The 16,650-nt window shown below is 41.1% G+C and overlaps 1 protein-coding gene across 2 annotated transcripts in view; it reads right to left on the minus strand.

The window, feature by feature from the left end:
- Window positions 1–16,650, minus strand: part of RNF214 (ring finger protein 214) — a 53,999-nt gene that overhangs the window by 14,239 nt on the left and 23,110 nt on the right. For both annotated transcript variants that reach the window (XM_089670137.1, XM_089670138.1), the window contains exons 7-10: window positions 16,240–16,336; window positions 14,402–14,490; window positions 11,837–11,927; window positions 1,092–1,190 (exon numbers count right to left, since the gene is read on the minus strand). In XM_089670137.1, coding sequence (XP_089526263.1) covers window positions 1,092–1,190; window positions 11,837–11,927; window positions 14,402–14,490; window positions 16,240–16,336 — 376 coding nt within the window. The remainder of the gene's footprint in view (window positions 1–1,091; window positions 1,191–11,836; window positions 11,928–14,401; window positions 14,491–16,239; window positions 16,337–16,650) is intronic.

Below are 16,650 nucleotides of genomic sequence, written 5' to 3' on the forward strand. Positions count from 1 at the left end.
AAGTGTCAGTATTCATTTGTCAAACTTTTTAAGAAAGGCCAGGTGTGACAAAGCAGGATACTGTACATAAAAAAAGGAGCTAGGAAATATTTCAAGCATAACTCCAGGTTTCAGTGAACATTAAATATGTTGTAGTTTGGACCAAGCTGGTACAAACTATTTACTTCACTAACAAATACAGCTTCACATACAATATACAGCGCTGTGTTTCGGCAGCAGGATGAGGACTTCCTGTTCAGCCCCCAGAACCAAATCGAGTCAGCCATTAACAGGAAGCTTTGTATTCTATGAATGAATAAAAACCTTCCTCTGATTGGCTGAAGTGGAGACTTTGTCATTATTCACCCGCCTCTCGGCTTCGACCAATCAGAAGAAGCTTTGTATTCATTCACAGAATACAAAACACCCTGTGAAATGCTAAGCAGCATTTGCTCACCTCTGTTTTGTTTCAGGAGCGGGGTGGCAAGTTCACGTTTTGTTGCTGGAACACAGCGCTGTATACTCTATGTAGCTTAGGCAACATACAGTTTATACAGCACTCATAGCCGCTGCATCTCTTAGTGAAGTAAATAGTTGGTTTGGACCAGCTTGGTCCAAACCAAATATTTAAAAAGTTTACTAAAATCTGGAGATCCGATTTAAAATTGAACAAAACTTTCCCGCCTTACCTTATAATTGGACAGCAGAAAAAAACAGTTCTGGACCTGATACCCAGAAAAATGTTGCATCCCTGCCCACACCCTCTACATTATGCTCACTGAAAGTGTGATGTAAATCATACAGCAAAAAAATAAAATAAAAAAATGGTTAACCTGGATAAATCGCATTGGTTTTTGCTGTCTGCCCCTATGACAATGATCACAAGGACACAAAGGAGGTGAATCACCTCTGCATGTAGGGACACAGACAACAATAAAAGCATGACAGAAGTGTTGGCTCTTCCCCACTCTTTACAAAGTAAAATAAAAAAAATTTTAGATACACTTGAAAAACATTTTTTGCTTAGCTCCTGGTATTTATTTCCCTACCAATGTCAGCTAAAAGCCAGCGACATGAGCTGGTAATGAATTAATAGAGTAAATATTACTTACATCAGAGGGAGGAGGCGGCAGATTTGGAGCCAGTATTGAAGGAAGGTTGCCTAATTTAGTCCCACTTTTGACCTGTTTTATTTGCACTTCAAACTGTTCCTAAAAAGCAGAAAATAAACATTAAAAGAAGATCAAAGCCATGTTTGCTTTAACATGCATATTCTCTTTTCCAAACCTTTACTGGATCTTAAGGAGGGAAAAACTGCTGCAGGTATTAAGTGAAGGCACCCAGAGAAAAACACTACTAAGAAAACCTTTAATTTTGTCTACTTGTGCTTGGGAAGCATGCTTTGCCACTTTGCTGCTGGGGAGCAGTATGTTGAGGTTCACAGTCCATGCAGATCTCTTATAGATTAATTATTTATGTAATTGTGAGTTTATTGAAGCTTAAAGGATACGTTCACCTTTGAACCTGTATTTGCCCATGCAAGGCACCGCCCTCAAAAAAAGAAAAAAAAAAAAAAAACAAAAACTTATGAATGAATAAATTGCAAGTTGTAGTTTCAATGGGTTGCAGGGTACTGATGAGCATTTTCGTGTCCACTTTCAAACAGAAAGCCCCTACAGAGGTACAGGCTGAAAGAGGACAGGTCTGCAGGAAAAAAAAAATAAAAGCATGTGTTTTTTCTGCAAAAATCTGTGTATTTATTTATATTTTTCTGTAAAGATGAACTTAGCTTTTAACAGCTTGCCACCCGCCCACTTTAAATATACTGCAAACGGATGGCAGCGCATATTATGCACATTACACTTGTTAGGCACACAGTTAACCCCTTGATTGCCACTTGATGTTAACCCCTTCCCAGGGAGTGGCACAAGTACAGTGTACAGTAACCTTTCTCAACCTTTCCAACAAAGAGGAACCCTTTAAATAACTTTTCTGCCTCAGGAAACCCCTACTAAAAATGACTATATCTACAATTCATGATACATTACTGTGATGTCAGTGGGAAGAATGATCCTTACACTTGTGGTCATTGGGAAGAATCCCCCCCCTACTGATAGTTAAAAAGATCATTGGTGTCAGTAGGAACTTTTCTGAGAGGTAGAAATTGCTAATTTCTCAAGGCACCCCTAGCAACCTCTGGAGGAATCCTAGAGTTCCATGGAACCTTGGCTGGAAATCTCTGCTGTACAGTATTATTACAGATCATTGTATTAGCCCTGGTTAACACTGGATCTGACTTTGAAATCCTGCAACTTCACTTGAGGTCACATGATTTCAGTCAGATGGTAGTGCAACTTCGGGTGCGACTTCATAGACATCTGTGCAGCTGTATGCCCAGATATCTATGCAAGTCGCACCCCAAATCGGCAAAAGTACTTTTCTGATTGGTATAACCCTGAAGTCGCATTCGCTCCGATTAGAATGGTTCCACTGGCGATCATTGGATGCGATTTGTCATGCGATCCGAATGGTCGAATCACATGAAAATTTGCATCAGTGTGAACCAGGGCTTAATGTCAGTAGTGACGTCAGTGTCAGTTAGGGTCCCTCCCAGTCTGTTAGTGCCAGATTGCACGCCACACTATAAGTCGCTAATCACCGCCATGGCTAGTATAGTGTCTATAGCTTCGGAAATTCCAGTATATATACACCATAGCTTGTAGACACTATAACTTTCACACAACCAGCTCTTATACACTTACTGGGATTTTTTAGCGTTTTTTTTTACCAAAGACATAAAACAGAATATATTTTGGCGTAAACTTTATGAAGATTATGGATTTTATTGGATATGTTTTATAACAGAAAGTAAAAAATATTGCTTTTTTTTTTTTTTAAACCATTTTTGGTCTTTTGTTATTTATGTAATAAAAATGAAAACTCCACTGGTGATCAAATACCACCAAAAAAAGCTCTATTTATATAAACAAATATGGATTCAAATTTAATTTAGGTACAACGTTGTATGACTGAGCAACTGCCAGTTAAACCAGCACAATGCTGAATAGCAAAAAATGCCCTGGCCATAAAAGGGGTAAAACCTTCCGGAGGTCAAGTGGTTAAAGAGGCCCTGTCATGACAAAACAAAAAACAAGACCATTACAGGTATGAGGTGCTTGCACATAACTACAGGAGTCTCCAAAACTTTGCTAGTAATGCCAACTACCAGGCCATTCTAACAGGCCTGATAGTGAAGAAGCTAGCTTACCCCTTCCTGGCTCCATTTCTATTATCAGTGAGGCTTCCCATACGGTGAAGAGTCTGTTAAAATGTATTGAGCGGTAACAGCAAACTTCAACACTACACTGAAAGTCTTCGCCTGGTGTCTGGTTATAACAGCAAGATATTGAAGGCTGTTGAGGATATGTGCAGGGACCTCAAGATTCCTTCACTTTAAACCTGCAGCAGTTTTTTTTTTATTCCTATAATACAGCCCTTTTGAGTTTCATTAAACCACAATTACTATAATAATGGGCAAATACTGTACATTTTGTAATGAATTTGCTTAACCTATAACTTTAGCTAACCAGTAGCTGAGTGGCCAATTTCTTTCTTTGTAGCATCAGCTCCCTCTCAAAATACCGCAGCAGAAAACATTTCTGATCAAAACAGGAAATAAAAAAGTTCACGAATTCACGGTTCGTGCATTACATACACATATGTACTGATCAGCCACAACTTGATGACCACTGAGAGGTTAAGTGAATAGCATTGATCTCATTACATTGGCATGTAATATTTGGTGGGATATATTAGATAGCAAGTTGACATGTAGTCCCTTAACCTCCCTGACGGTATTCCCGAGTGTAGCTCGGGGTAAACTTTCAGTACCAAAAGCGGTAACCCCGAGCTACACTCGGGCTTACCATGCGACACTGCTCCGGCATCTGTTCTTCACTTGTCTTGTTCTGCTCTCCCGCGATGTCCCTCCTGCGCTGTCCCTGGTAATGTAATCCGGCGGATGCCGGCATCTGTCATCTGGGTTCCATCCCCTGCGAGCGTCGGGACGTACGGGGGACGGAACGGCGGGAAATTTGAAAATGACAAAAAGTGACATTCACTCAATACACTAAAATCACATAGTATAACATTACTGTATCAAACCATTTCACATACATTTGTCCCAAGTGCTTTGTCCTGTGCCCTGCCTGTTCTTTCTGCCTGGAAACTGAGAAACGTCCATGGTGTCTAAAAAGTGTCCCTTTAGGTCAAAAGCGGTTTTAGACCAGCTAGAGAACAGTGATGGTAAATTAGAACCACTTGCAGAATTGAGTGATAATGATTCGTGGGGAAACATTGAAGGAATATGGGGAATTGGCAAACCTAAAAATTAATCCGAGTAAAACAGAGATATTAAATATAAACCTTCCAAAGAGCGAAAAAGAAATGATACAGAGAGAGTTTCCCTTTATATGGAAAGATAGAGAAATAAAATATTTGGGAGTAAAACTTACTTCTTCACAGAAAAATCTCTATAAAGCAAATTATATACCATTGCTAAATGAAATTAGGGAGGAATTGAAGAGAATCGGAGGAGGGAATCCTTCGTGGTTAGGTCGTATTAACCTAATAAAAATGGTAATTCTCCCTAAGGTTTTGTATAAACTCCAAATGATTCCCATTAAACTCCCAGGGACATACTTTAGAACAATTAAGCAAATGGTAACAAGATATATATGAAAAAATAAAAAACCTAGAGTATCATATGACGTGCTTAGTAGAAATAAAGAAAAGGGGGGGGGGGGTAGGAGTGCCGGATCTCAAAAGGTATTATAGAGCAGTGATCTTATCAAGAATTTTTGACTGGAAACATAATATAAAGAGTAAAAATTGGGTCACAATAGAAAATACACTTAGTGGGAAAGATTTGAGTGGGATTGTTTGGGTGTCAACACAGTTTAGAGAATTAGCTGAGAGCACAAGTCCATACACTAGGATTGTTTTGAAAGAATGGGATAGATTGCACAAACAGAGGAATTGGGATTTTAACTCACTGTTAATGCCATTAAGAAATTCAGAGTTTTTCCCCCCAGGTAAAGAGGAAATTACGGGTAAATGGATTAAGAAAGAGGATGCTCAGTTGAGAGATGTAATGGAGGGGGTAAACTTACGAACACTAGAGGATTTGAAAAAAGAAGAGGGAGGGATTTTCACTAAAATAGATATATGGAGGTATAATCAATTAAAACGATTCATGGGGAAATTGACGAAGCCCCTTAGAATTAGAAAAGATTGGAATTTATTTGAGAAATTTTTTGAAGTTCGAGGTGATGGGAAACACAACACTGCTAAAACATATAGAATTCTCACTGATTTAGATAGTAAGGTAAAATTAAGATATATAGAAAAATGGGAAAGGGATTTGGGGGTAGAGTGGGAGGAACAAACACAAAGAAAAATATATAGAATGGTACATGGAAATGTTAGTATGCGGGAGGTGGAATTGAACTATAAAAGTAGGTGGTATATCACTCCGAGGGTAGAGCACAAAATGAGTAGTGAGAAACAACCTGGGTGTTGGCGAGAATGTGGAGAGGGGGGCACAACGTATCACGTGTGGTGGGGATGCCCAAAAATACAAGTTTACTGGAGGAAGGTTGTAAATCAAATTAGGAATATCACTGAAATTGAGATTGGTTTGGACCCCGAGACATGCCTTTTTCATATCACAGAAATATCAATGAAAACATTTAGGAATATGGGTATAGAGTGCTACTTAAATGCAGCTTAATGCAGATTGATACCTAGGTTCTGGCGTAAAGTGGAGGCACCGGAGGTAGATGATTGGATAGCCAGAGTGGATCAGATTGTTAGAATGGAGAAACTGTATTATATACAGGAGGATAAGATGGAGGTCTATTATACAAAATGGAAGAAATGGGAGGAATTTAGAACAAAGAGGAAAGAAGCTACTCCGTGAATAAGAACAAAGATGGGAATTGGTCAGATGTCAGGGGTTTATTGAAGAGGGATGGGAGGGAGGGGGGCTGAGGGATGGGGGTTAAGGGGAGAAAATGTTATGCAATAAGTGTTTTTAGAAGAAAATTGTTATGTTGTATTTTATTACATCTCGTGTTGGAGATATTTATATTGCTATATTTGAAAACAAATAAATATTTAAATTAAAAAAAAAAGATAATGATTCGTGGGGAAATTCGTCATCAGACACTGAAAACGATTTTGCAACTTTGCTCAGTGATGTGCAAACTTGGCGCTATATTTCAAATTTCAGTGTTTTTGGTTTGATTATATTATTAAATTAAATTTATTATTATATTATTTTTTGTGATTATTTATTAAATTATAATTTATGATTTCGTGTTTCAAATTTTATCATACCCGGGATGTTTACTAGACTCTTGTCGGACAGATTTCAGTGAGTTATTCCTACAAATTACAGGCCTACAATAAAAAAAAACATATTTCCATACAACAAAATGTACCGCTTTGAGCACAGAAATATGGACATAATCAGACTGCTAGGGAAGTTAAGCTGACTTGTTGAAAGCAGAAAAAAAATGGGCATTGCGGTATGTTGTGCATGCGGCTGAGTAGCTGCAGACTGGTCAGGGTGATCTCACCGATTCATGTCAGCATGCCAAAACCACCCACTATGGGGCATGTGAGCATTAGAATTGGACCACAAAGAAATGGAAGAAGGTGGCCTGAACTGATGAATGATGTTTTCTTTAATATTCTATAGATGGCCAAGTGCATGTGCATCAATTACCTAAACATTGTTGATAACCAACTAATCTCCTTCATGAACGATATGAAAAAAGGATTTTCTCATGGCAGTGGCCACTTTCAGCAAGATAATGTGCCCAGCCACACTGCAAAAAGGGCTCAAGGATGGCTTGAGGAACACAATGAGTTTGAAGCACCGACTGTAGCTGCTGACTTTTAAAAAACACTCACCTGTCCCTTGATCCCACGGTGTCCTCCCTGCAGACTGTTTCACTGGTCGTCAGGTGTTCCCGGCGTCGGGAGCTTCAGTGTGGGCACCAAGCTGTGAGAGCTTGTGGCTTCACAGCCGGGTGCCCACTGTGCATGCACGAGTAATGCTGCACTTTTTGAATGGTTCCATATACTTTTGGGACCTGTCACGTGTCCCAGAAGATTACGTGGAGGGAGGACAACTTCTGCTTCCGAACGCCTAGGCGATCACAGCGGAAGTGGGAGTGGGTGCCTATCAATTTTGGGTACCCGCTCCTCAAAGGTGCCAATCTTTAATGGGGGATCGGGAGATCAGTCTTTAAAGTGCAACTTCCCCTTTTGAGTGGAGCTCTGCTTTAAGTTCTTTATGCCTACCTGATGTATTAATCTTTTCACAACAGATTTGCCTGTAATTTGCTAGAAAAATTTGACACATTTTTATTTCCTTGGTTTTTATTGTGAATAAATTGTAAAGAATAAAAAAACTGCAGTTTCCTGCACTTTTTCCCAAAGCAATATGTGCATAATGTGCACATGCCACTTGTATGTAAAATAGCAGAATGGTAAGGCAGCAATATTACAGAGGGGCACTGGCTAATTGCCATATGTTCGCGCAACACATGAATGTGCTAGCAGAAGGAACCCCCCCCCCCACCCAGTGTTGTCTGGATGATCCCCAATTTTCATAGAATGCTTCCTGCCTGTATCCAACTCCTGTGTGCCTTAGGCAATCCATAGTGTTGACAACATTCATCCTGCCTCCTTTCTGCCTGTGCCTCCAGCGTTCTCAGCGTCTTTCCAGCCTGTATCCTGTTCCATTGTGACCCTGTGAACCAGAATCTGCATCCAGCTCCAGCGTTAAGACTCTCGTCTTTGTGTTCTGTTTCCCTTGGCAATCCTGCCTGCCATAGACGTTACTTACTACTTACCCAAATTCTCAGATCCCTGTGGTGCATATCCATACACAGCCTTGAGAGCTGTCAGTAGCCAAACCATCATTCCTTGCAGCATGCTCTGGTGAAGACCAGGTGAGTCCTTAGATCCTGTACCTGCAACGAGGCCTCAGCTTCCCTAAACACAAGCTTTAAGTGCTATTCCTTCAGTGCCGCCAAGTGTGGTTTTTTCCAAGACTCCACTGGTGCTCTGTGTCTCATCTGTGGCTTATGCCACTGCCTAGCCCCAGCTGCTATAACCAGATCCCGGTTAGCCAGTCTACCCCTAGTGGGAATGACTCCCATTAATCGCATATTACATTTTAATAAAACAGACTTTGCTTTTGATTTTTGATACAATATAATTTTTACATAAGAAAGTAAATGAAAATGGCTTGGACAAACGTTATGAGACCCTCAACCTAATATTTTAGTTGAAAACTTTAGCAACACTCAGTGCAAACAAGCAAATTCTGCAGCTCTCAATGAGATGAGAATTCTGCACCTGCCAACAGGTAGTTTTGTCCACTCTTCTTGAGCAAACTGTTCCACCTGTCCTAGGTTTGAAGGTTGCCTTATCCATACTGCACATCTCAGCTCTTTCCTAGATTGTAGGAGCAGCTGAACTAGATGAACTTATGTCCTTTTTTTAGCTTAAAGGAAAAGTTCACGTTTTGTAAAATGTTACACCCATATTCAGGGTGTAACAGGTTACGAACAAGCCAGATGCAGCAAAACTGTTCCAAAACATGACGTCTCCTCCATTTTCACAGTAGGTATAGTGCTCTTTCCATTGCCAGACACAGCAAAGCTGCCCGAAAACATGACGTCTTCTCCATGTTTCACAGTAGGTATAGTGCTTTTTCCATTGAAAGCTTCATTATTCATCTGTGAACAAAGAGCTGATGTAAATTGCTAAAAAGCTCCAGCTTTGTCCCATCTGTCCAAAGGACATTTTCCCAGAAGCACTGTGGCTTGTCAATATGCATTTTAGCAAATGCCAGTGTGACTTAACTTTTTTTTTTTCCCAACAGTGAAGTTCTCCTGGGTCTTATTGCTTTGTGCCCACTGTCACTAAAAATAGTGATGGATGGTGCATTCAGACACTGATTTTCCTTGACCTTATAGTTCAGCTTGTATCTCTCTGGAAATTTCCTTTACTCAGTCGACCATTGACACGATTCTTCAATCTGTTCAATTTGAGGTCGATTTTCTTCCTGTGGCTACATCCAACTATGCATAGTAAAATCCTGAGAAAGCCCCACGAAAAAGAGCAAAACACATTGATGCTGAGCACTACCACAATCCCCTTTGTGCTGCCTAATGGCACAGCAAGACACTATACCAAACCGTGTATCATGCAAACTATGTATAACAGGTGATAAAACTATCCTGAGCAAGTGACAAATATGCTGAAAGCAGGTAAGGAGCACACAAGGGATGAGGAAACATAGTAGGATTATGTGCACCGGCACAACTATCAGATGGATTTGAGCATGTTTGCACCTAAAGCTGGCTAAATCTATGCTCAGCAAACAGCAAGTATAATGAGCTCTGGTCTCACATAGCATGGTATTAAAAGCCAAGAAAAGCAAACAATTGACAGTTATCCATAATCCACATTCATTTATGGAGAACTGCAGGCCACATTATGGCATATAAGCAAAGGCATGCATTTAACGATTAAGTGGAGTTTCCAATATAGGTCACACTATAAGTTGTACTTCGTTTTATGAGGTTTAGGGGGAAGACACTCCACCTAATCCAAGTCTTGGAGAAAGTTATTGCATTTATATTGGGACAGGAAAGTACCCTTTTTGATTACCGTATTTTCTGGCGTATAAGACGACTGGGCGTATAAGACGACCCCCTACTTTTCCTGCTAAAATGTAGTGTTTGGGCTATACTCGCGGTATAAGACTACCCCTCTAGCAATGCACACCAGTGGGAGGAATAGTGCCCTATCATTGGTGTCAGTGGGAGGAATAGTGTCCCATCATTGGTATTAGTGGGAGGAATAGTGCCTCATCATTGGTATCAGTGGGGGGAATAGTGCCCCATCATTGGTGTCAGCGGGGGGAATAGTGCCCCATCATTAGTATCAGTGGGAGGAATAGTGCCCCATCTTTGGTGTCAGTGGGGGGAATCCTGCCCCATCATTGGTATCAGTAGCAGGAATAGTGCCCCATCGTTGGTGTCAGTGGGGGGGAGGAATAGTGCCTCATCGTTGGTGTCAGTGGGAGGAATAGTACTCCATCATTGGTATCAGTGACACCAATGATGGGGCACTATTCCTCCCACTGACACCAATTACACTTGCTGACCTCTGTTATAGTATGGTGCTGCAGCAGCCAGCATATGTGGTTGCAGCAGCACCTCTACACGGCACACTTACCGGCCGCTCCTTCTCTCGATTTTTGCGGGGCCGCTCTGCTCCACCCCCTAGTTGGTGATTGGCCGCTTGTGTGCCTTGCTGAGCTACAGTTCTGGCGGCCAATCACCGGTGAGGAGGCAGAGCCGAGCAGCCGCGCGAACATCCAATGGCCGAACAGAAGGAGCAGCCGCGCTTCCTGGACCGGATCGTCGTGGGACTGGAGCCAGGTAAGAAACAGCAGCCCCTGCCCACCACTGTACTTAGTGTCCCTTCCATTGGAAGGGGGGGGGGGGGGGGGCGGCAGTGCCGCCCCCCTAAAAAGTGTCAGTATGCCGTATACCGGCGTATAAGACGACCCCCAACTTTTGAGAAGATTTTCAATGGGTAAAAAGTCGTCTTATACGCCGGAAAATACGGTACCTCCATCTGTAAGGATTGGTAAAGGTTATATATGAAGCCCTGCATATGGCGCTAAAAACACTATGGTATGCTTATGGCTGCTTGTGAGGAGGGGAACAAAGAAAAGCGGAACTGCCACCTTGGTCAAATCCAAAGAACGCCATGCACTATAAAAAGTGAAAGCACACCATAGTAGAAACTTAAGCTGATCACACAAGGCTTGTATTTCGTCTGATGCCTCTTGCACCACCCGACTTGCCAAAACTTGATTGGAAAATAAAAAAAGCCAGATGTAAAGTTGGCAGCCAGTGACTGCATCCAGTCAGACGCAGTCACAGTTCAGGTATTCAAGCAGCTGTAGATGCTTGAGTACAATAGCCAGCAAGGGAGATGCCTCTATCCATGCAAGTCAGCAGTTGATGCACTAGACCAGCAATGGGCAAACTACGGCCCGCGAGCCGTATACGGCCCGGCGGACCTTTTAATCCGGCCCGCGGAGCTAGGCTCCCCTCACAGTCCGCCGTGTAGCATGAAAATCTGTCTCCTATGAGGATCTGTCCCCCCTCGACGTATCTGCGCATGTGCCGGAGATCGCCGATCGGCTGCTAATGCCTGAAACTGCACATGCGCAGATATGTCGAGGGGGACAGATCCTCATAGGAGACAGATTTTCATGCTACACCGGAACGGCTCGGGAACACGGTGAGAGGAACGCGCGGAGCAAAGGTAAGTGAATTGACACAGGGGGGACTTGGGGACTTAATATGGGGAATGAATTACTATAGGGGGGATGAATTACTATAGGGGGGATGAATTACTATATGGGGGATGAATTACTATATGGGGGATTAATTACTATGCTTACTATGGGGGAATATTACTATACTTACTATCAATGACACATACACATCATTCATCTACTCTTGGTCCGGCCCCCGGGTCCAATATATGAACCCATTGCGGCCCTCAAGTCAAAAAGTTTGCCCACCCCTGCACTAGACAATCAAGACCACAGAAGTGAAATGGAGGAACTGACAGTGGTTGTTTCATTTCAGTAATTGTATTTGGCAAATAATGCTGTAGTTTAAAGGGAATTCACTGTCCTTTGCTAATAAATATCTTCTCTTCAAAATAAAAAAAAAACAAAAAAACTTACATGAAGATTTGCTTTCATTTGCTTGATTCCAGCTAGCCTAGCCTCCCATCTCTGTTTAAGTTGAAGCCATTCCTTATGAGGTGGTGCAACTCTAAGGGAAATTAGACACATTGCAAAGAAGTAAAAATGCATTGATTTTACTAAATATTGAAACAACAAAATAGAATGCAATTAAAAAGTGTGATAAATACCATCAAACTTGACGACACAATGTGCAACCTCCACAATACCTGGGACCCATGGGTCACAAGCTTTTTGCCATCTGATTTTGATCGCCTCCTATGGGATTTATGAGATGTGTCTCCCCTCATTAGCTGTCAAGATGGTGCCTTCACGGCTCTAGCATTGCTCTTTCCTACCTCTTACCCCACTCTTCTCTTTCCTACCTCAACCCCCTCCTCCTTTTCTCTACTTTCACAGATATGAGAGAGTCTTTGTGTTATACAATGTTCTCTTATCAGACTATTGACATGGGGTGGGGTCACATGCGTGATGTCTTCCGGGTGGCCCCGCCCCTTACCTATTTAAGTACTGTCAAACCACCAGAGCAGGCAGATAGTCTGGGGGGCCATAGTCGAAAGCGGAGCCTTTTTTTTTTAATTCTTTTTTTTTGGGTCGGCAGCGGATGTCGTAATTGACGTTGGATCTATTGCGGGGGGGCATTCTTTTATTATTCCCTGTTAATAAAGGACTTGTCAAAGACCGTGTCCTGTCTTTTTTCACATTACACGTTTTGTTTTTTTATTTTGTGAATGAGTAGCGGAACCATGTACCCCATACTCATTCACATGGGGGGGGGTGTTAAAGGGGGCTTCCAGATTACGATAAGCCCCCTGCCCACAGACCCCCACAACCTCCGGCCAGGGTTGTGGGGAAGAGGCCCTTGTGCCCCAAAGCACCCTCCCATGTTGAGGGCATGTGGCCTGGTATAGTTCGGGGCTTACAAGGTTTACAATCTTTTTAATGGCTCAGTTCTTGCTGTTATTAATACAATAATAGCTTACTAAACGAAAAAAAGTGTGCTAAAACAAAGATCTAAAGTTTTATATTAAGTTATGTTAGGGCTAATTTCTAAAAAAAAAAAAAAAAAGTGCAAGCTTTCAGAACACCCATCCTGTAAGCACTGTTGCTTGTAGCAGACACATTTTTTCACATTGGACTACAGACGGTGAAAAAAGCTTCACCACACACAGATATCTCACCTGGGCTTTGTTTCCCTTGTAAATTACCTAACCTTTACCCCCTACATTTTCCAGTGTCTGAAAAAAGGCTTAAAGTGGAACTAAAGGCAGGCCCCAAGTTATGAACATTCGATTTACGAACGACTCATACTTACAAACAGAGAGAGAACCAAGAAGTGAGAGGAAATCTACCCCTAGAAAGGGAAATTCACTCTTGTAGGAGTTATCATGGGAAAAAGGGGTCTCCACTGATGATTTATCGCCAATCCTTGTTTCCACGACAACCCAAAATTTTCAAAATCTAATTGTCACAGGGACAGAAAGTGAGGTGAAATCTTCTGAACAGGAGCACAGACAGCAAAACAATTATTACAGGGGTGTTAACCCTTCCCTATGCTATCCAAACGTAAAAATATTTGTGTTTGGCTGTAGCTACACTTAAAAAATGTACCTGTATCAATTTACATATAAATTCAAATTAAAAACAAACTTACAGACCCTGTCGTGTTCATAACCTGGGGACTGCCTGTATATGCAAAACTTTTTTTCCCCCATTTTGAATAAAGCAAAGGAGGGTTATAACCACCGGCAGATTTTTTTGCCATCTGTGTCCCATGGAGGAAATTTCCTTTCACATCCTGTCCCATAGCCTAACAGGAAATGAGAGGAAATCCATTGAAATTAAGGGAATTCCTTGGGGACTTCCAATTCACCAAGACAGTGTCCCCACTGAAAGATGGGATTTTCTTTTACTTTCAATAACAGGAAACAGGACAAATGGAAAGGGTGAATCTCCATAATGGGGGCACAGACAGCAATAAACACCAGACAAGCGGTCTAATCCCTCTGCAATTTCTCCAAAACTAACAAAAAGCCTTTAGTTATACTTTAATTAACAGTAGATTACTGCTGTTTTGGGAATTTTATGAAGATAGATAGATAGATATCGGGCAGTAAAAATAAACTGTATTTTTAAAAATTCAGGTGTTTTAAATGAAAACATAAGAGAAGTAAAGTTTTTTTGTCTGCCTGGAACAAGCATTGCTTTTATTAAAATGTTAGAAATAAGCTTTAATTAGGTTCCATTTCCTGACTAACGGGGATGAATGCAGTGGATACATAAGAGGACTAAAGGGTTTTTTGTTTGTTTGCCTAGAACAAGCTGTGCTTTTATTAAAATGTTAGAAATAGGCTTTAATTTGGTGCAGTTTCCTGACTAGCAGGGATGAGTACTATGAACTTTATCTGCAGTAAAATTTGGCTCTCATTGGTAACCATAAACTGAACAGACTGATCAACATTTTCTCCTTTAGCTTTGTTGCTAGTGTTCGATGGTTTGAATTGATTTCTACTTTCTCTTTTTGATAGGCCATGAACTACTTACCTAAGGTAGGATAAAGTTACTTCTGCATCCTTTTCTGCTTCATCTAAAGATATAAGCAACAAGTGTCTCCGGCTCTCCAGTGAAAGCACCTTAAGAAGGAAGACTGAAGGTTAACAACCTATATTTCCAAGGAAAACATTGGATTTATGTAAGTTATCGGGTTGTGATTTACAGTTAGTATTCAATACAGAGTAAAAATAATTATATACATAATTGGTAACATTGAATAATGACACTAGTCCATCCAGTTCAACATCCTTACTGCTCTAACTGTAAAGAACCCCTTATGATCTTTTCCAACCTCATTGTGTAACAATCTGCATCATATACAGTATAAAAGTGAATGGATCCACATTATCCAATATCGGCTAGCACTGACATGTTAGTTCGAGATGCCTGTACTGTTATCTTCTAGCTGAGTGGTGGCAAGCCTATTAGATATAAGGACCTCAAAGTGCAGCCCATGACATGAATAAAGAGCTTCAGATATTTGGTGGATTTTATGCTACAGAAGACTTTCAGACTGTGGACAAAGTTGTATAGATGCTCAGGGTATGGGAAATAATGCAGTAAATGGCCAAAGACTATACGGATGGTTGAAATGGCCAAAGACATACGGATGATTGAAAATTGAGAACGTGCTGCAAGAGATAAAAGCCAAGAACAGAGAGCGCCTCAAATGAGCCCATAGAATACTTCTGTAAATGTTCTGCCTACAGCAACATGAAAAAATTGGCATCACCAAATTTGATTTGCCCAGAGAAAGATCCAATATAAAAGATTAGAGAAAAAACAAAGGAAGGGCACATTCTTTTCTATGTAATTTGCTGATGAGGCCTGAATAAATGACCAGGCTGACTGCTGGGGACCCAGAATCGCTCACCTGGTAATAAAGGTGACAAATTGGGCACCAGGGATCAAGAGCAACTTGGAAACCCCTAATCCTGGTGGGTCCGGACATGCAAATATTTACATCTTAGTAAGTTTTTGGCTCCACCCCCCTATGGCTCCCTTTTGATCAACTAATGCAGTCCATCACACTACTAAAACAACACTGACCCATGAGAGGCTGGAGGGGTTGCCAAGAACTAGCAAGCGGCACAAAAAGCAAATGGGCACATACTAATCCTTTAGGACTAAACCTTCCAAAAAATATAGAAATCTGCAGAAAAGCCACAATCAAAGAGAAATCATAAAAGTCCACATGGGTGCTGAAGACCAACAGTGACTCACAGGAAGGTTGGCGGAAAAAGTAGCCAATACACATTTTCTAAAGCAGGTTTAAACTGCTAAGTTACAGGCAGTCCCATACTCGCTCCTCTCTCTGATGGGTGCAGGCTTCTAGTGGTTCACTGTCCACTTCATGATTGTAGTGTTCAAACAATGGTGGAGCAGTCTGTACATCTGAAGAACGAATACATTTTTTACAAGGCTTTTTATATGCAGAGTGGCTTCCTTTTCATTGTTTGAACATACATTTTCAGTCTCACGGCATCTCAATAAAACTGCACCAAACACCACAAAACCTGCTATTTATAATTTTGTTTCGACTTACAAAGGTATTGAAGCCAGAAAGCCCAGCAAGTAGAAAGAGGCCAATGATAGCAAACGTACACATTTGTCATGGTAAAAGTTTGTTTCAAATACTGTATATCCTATGCACTGTGACTATGACCATTGCAAACAACCGTCAGGAAAGAAAAACTTGCAGAGAAGAAAGTTGGGGTATGGTTCTTAGGAAGTACCTAATGAGCTGTTGAGGACAAAGAAGACAGTCTTTTCTTTGTTCAATCTTTTTATGAGTCAGCCCTACTGAACTCCAAAAATAAATATTTTACCTCAGCGTTTTGTGCACGCTCTAGCTCCTTCAAGGCACCCTGTGTAACCTCATTTTCTTTCTTCCTTAACGACTCCAGTTCGGCATCCAACTCTTCCCTGCCAATTAGAAGATGAGCTATATGAACTACGGAATTTAATACACTGTGTATAATGCCTAAAGATAACAATGGCATCTTTTACAGGAAAAATAAGAGGATGCAGCGGTCTATAATGGTGGAATTATCTTCTAGTCTGACAGTAGTCAATAACAGACTATTATTTCTGTTAACATGTACATTCAGTATACACATTAGTCACAGAGACATACAGTATATACGACCAGACATTATGTATATAACAACTGAATGCACTTAAAAGGGGGGATGATAGAAGTGTTTACAAGCAGCACACAATGACTGATACTGTTTCAC

Source organism: Staurois parvus, unplaced genomic scaffold, assembly GCF_062004578.1.
Source record: "Staurois parvus isolate SC_StPar_1 unplaced genomic scaffold, SC_StPar_1.0 ptg000087l, whole genome shotgun sequence".
Lineage (NCBI taxonomy): Eukaryota > Metazoa > Chordata > Amphibia > Anura > Ranidae > Staurois > Staurois parvus.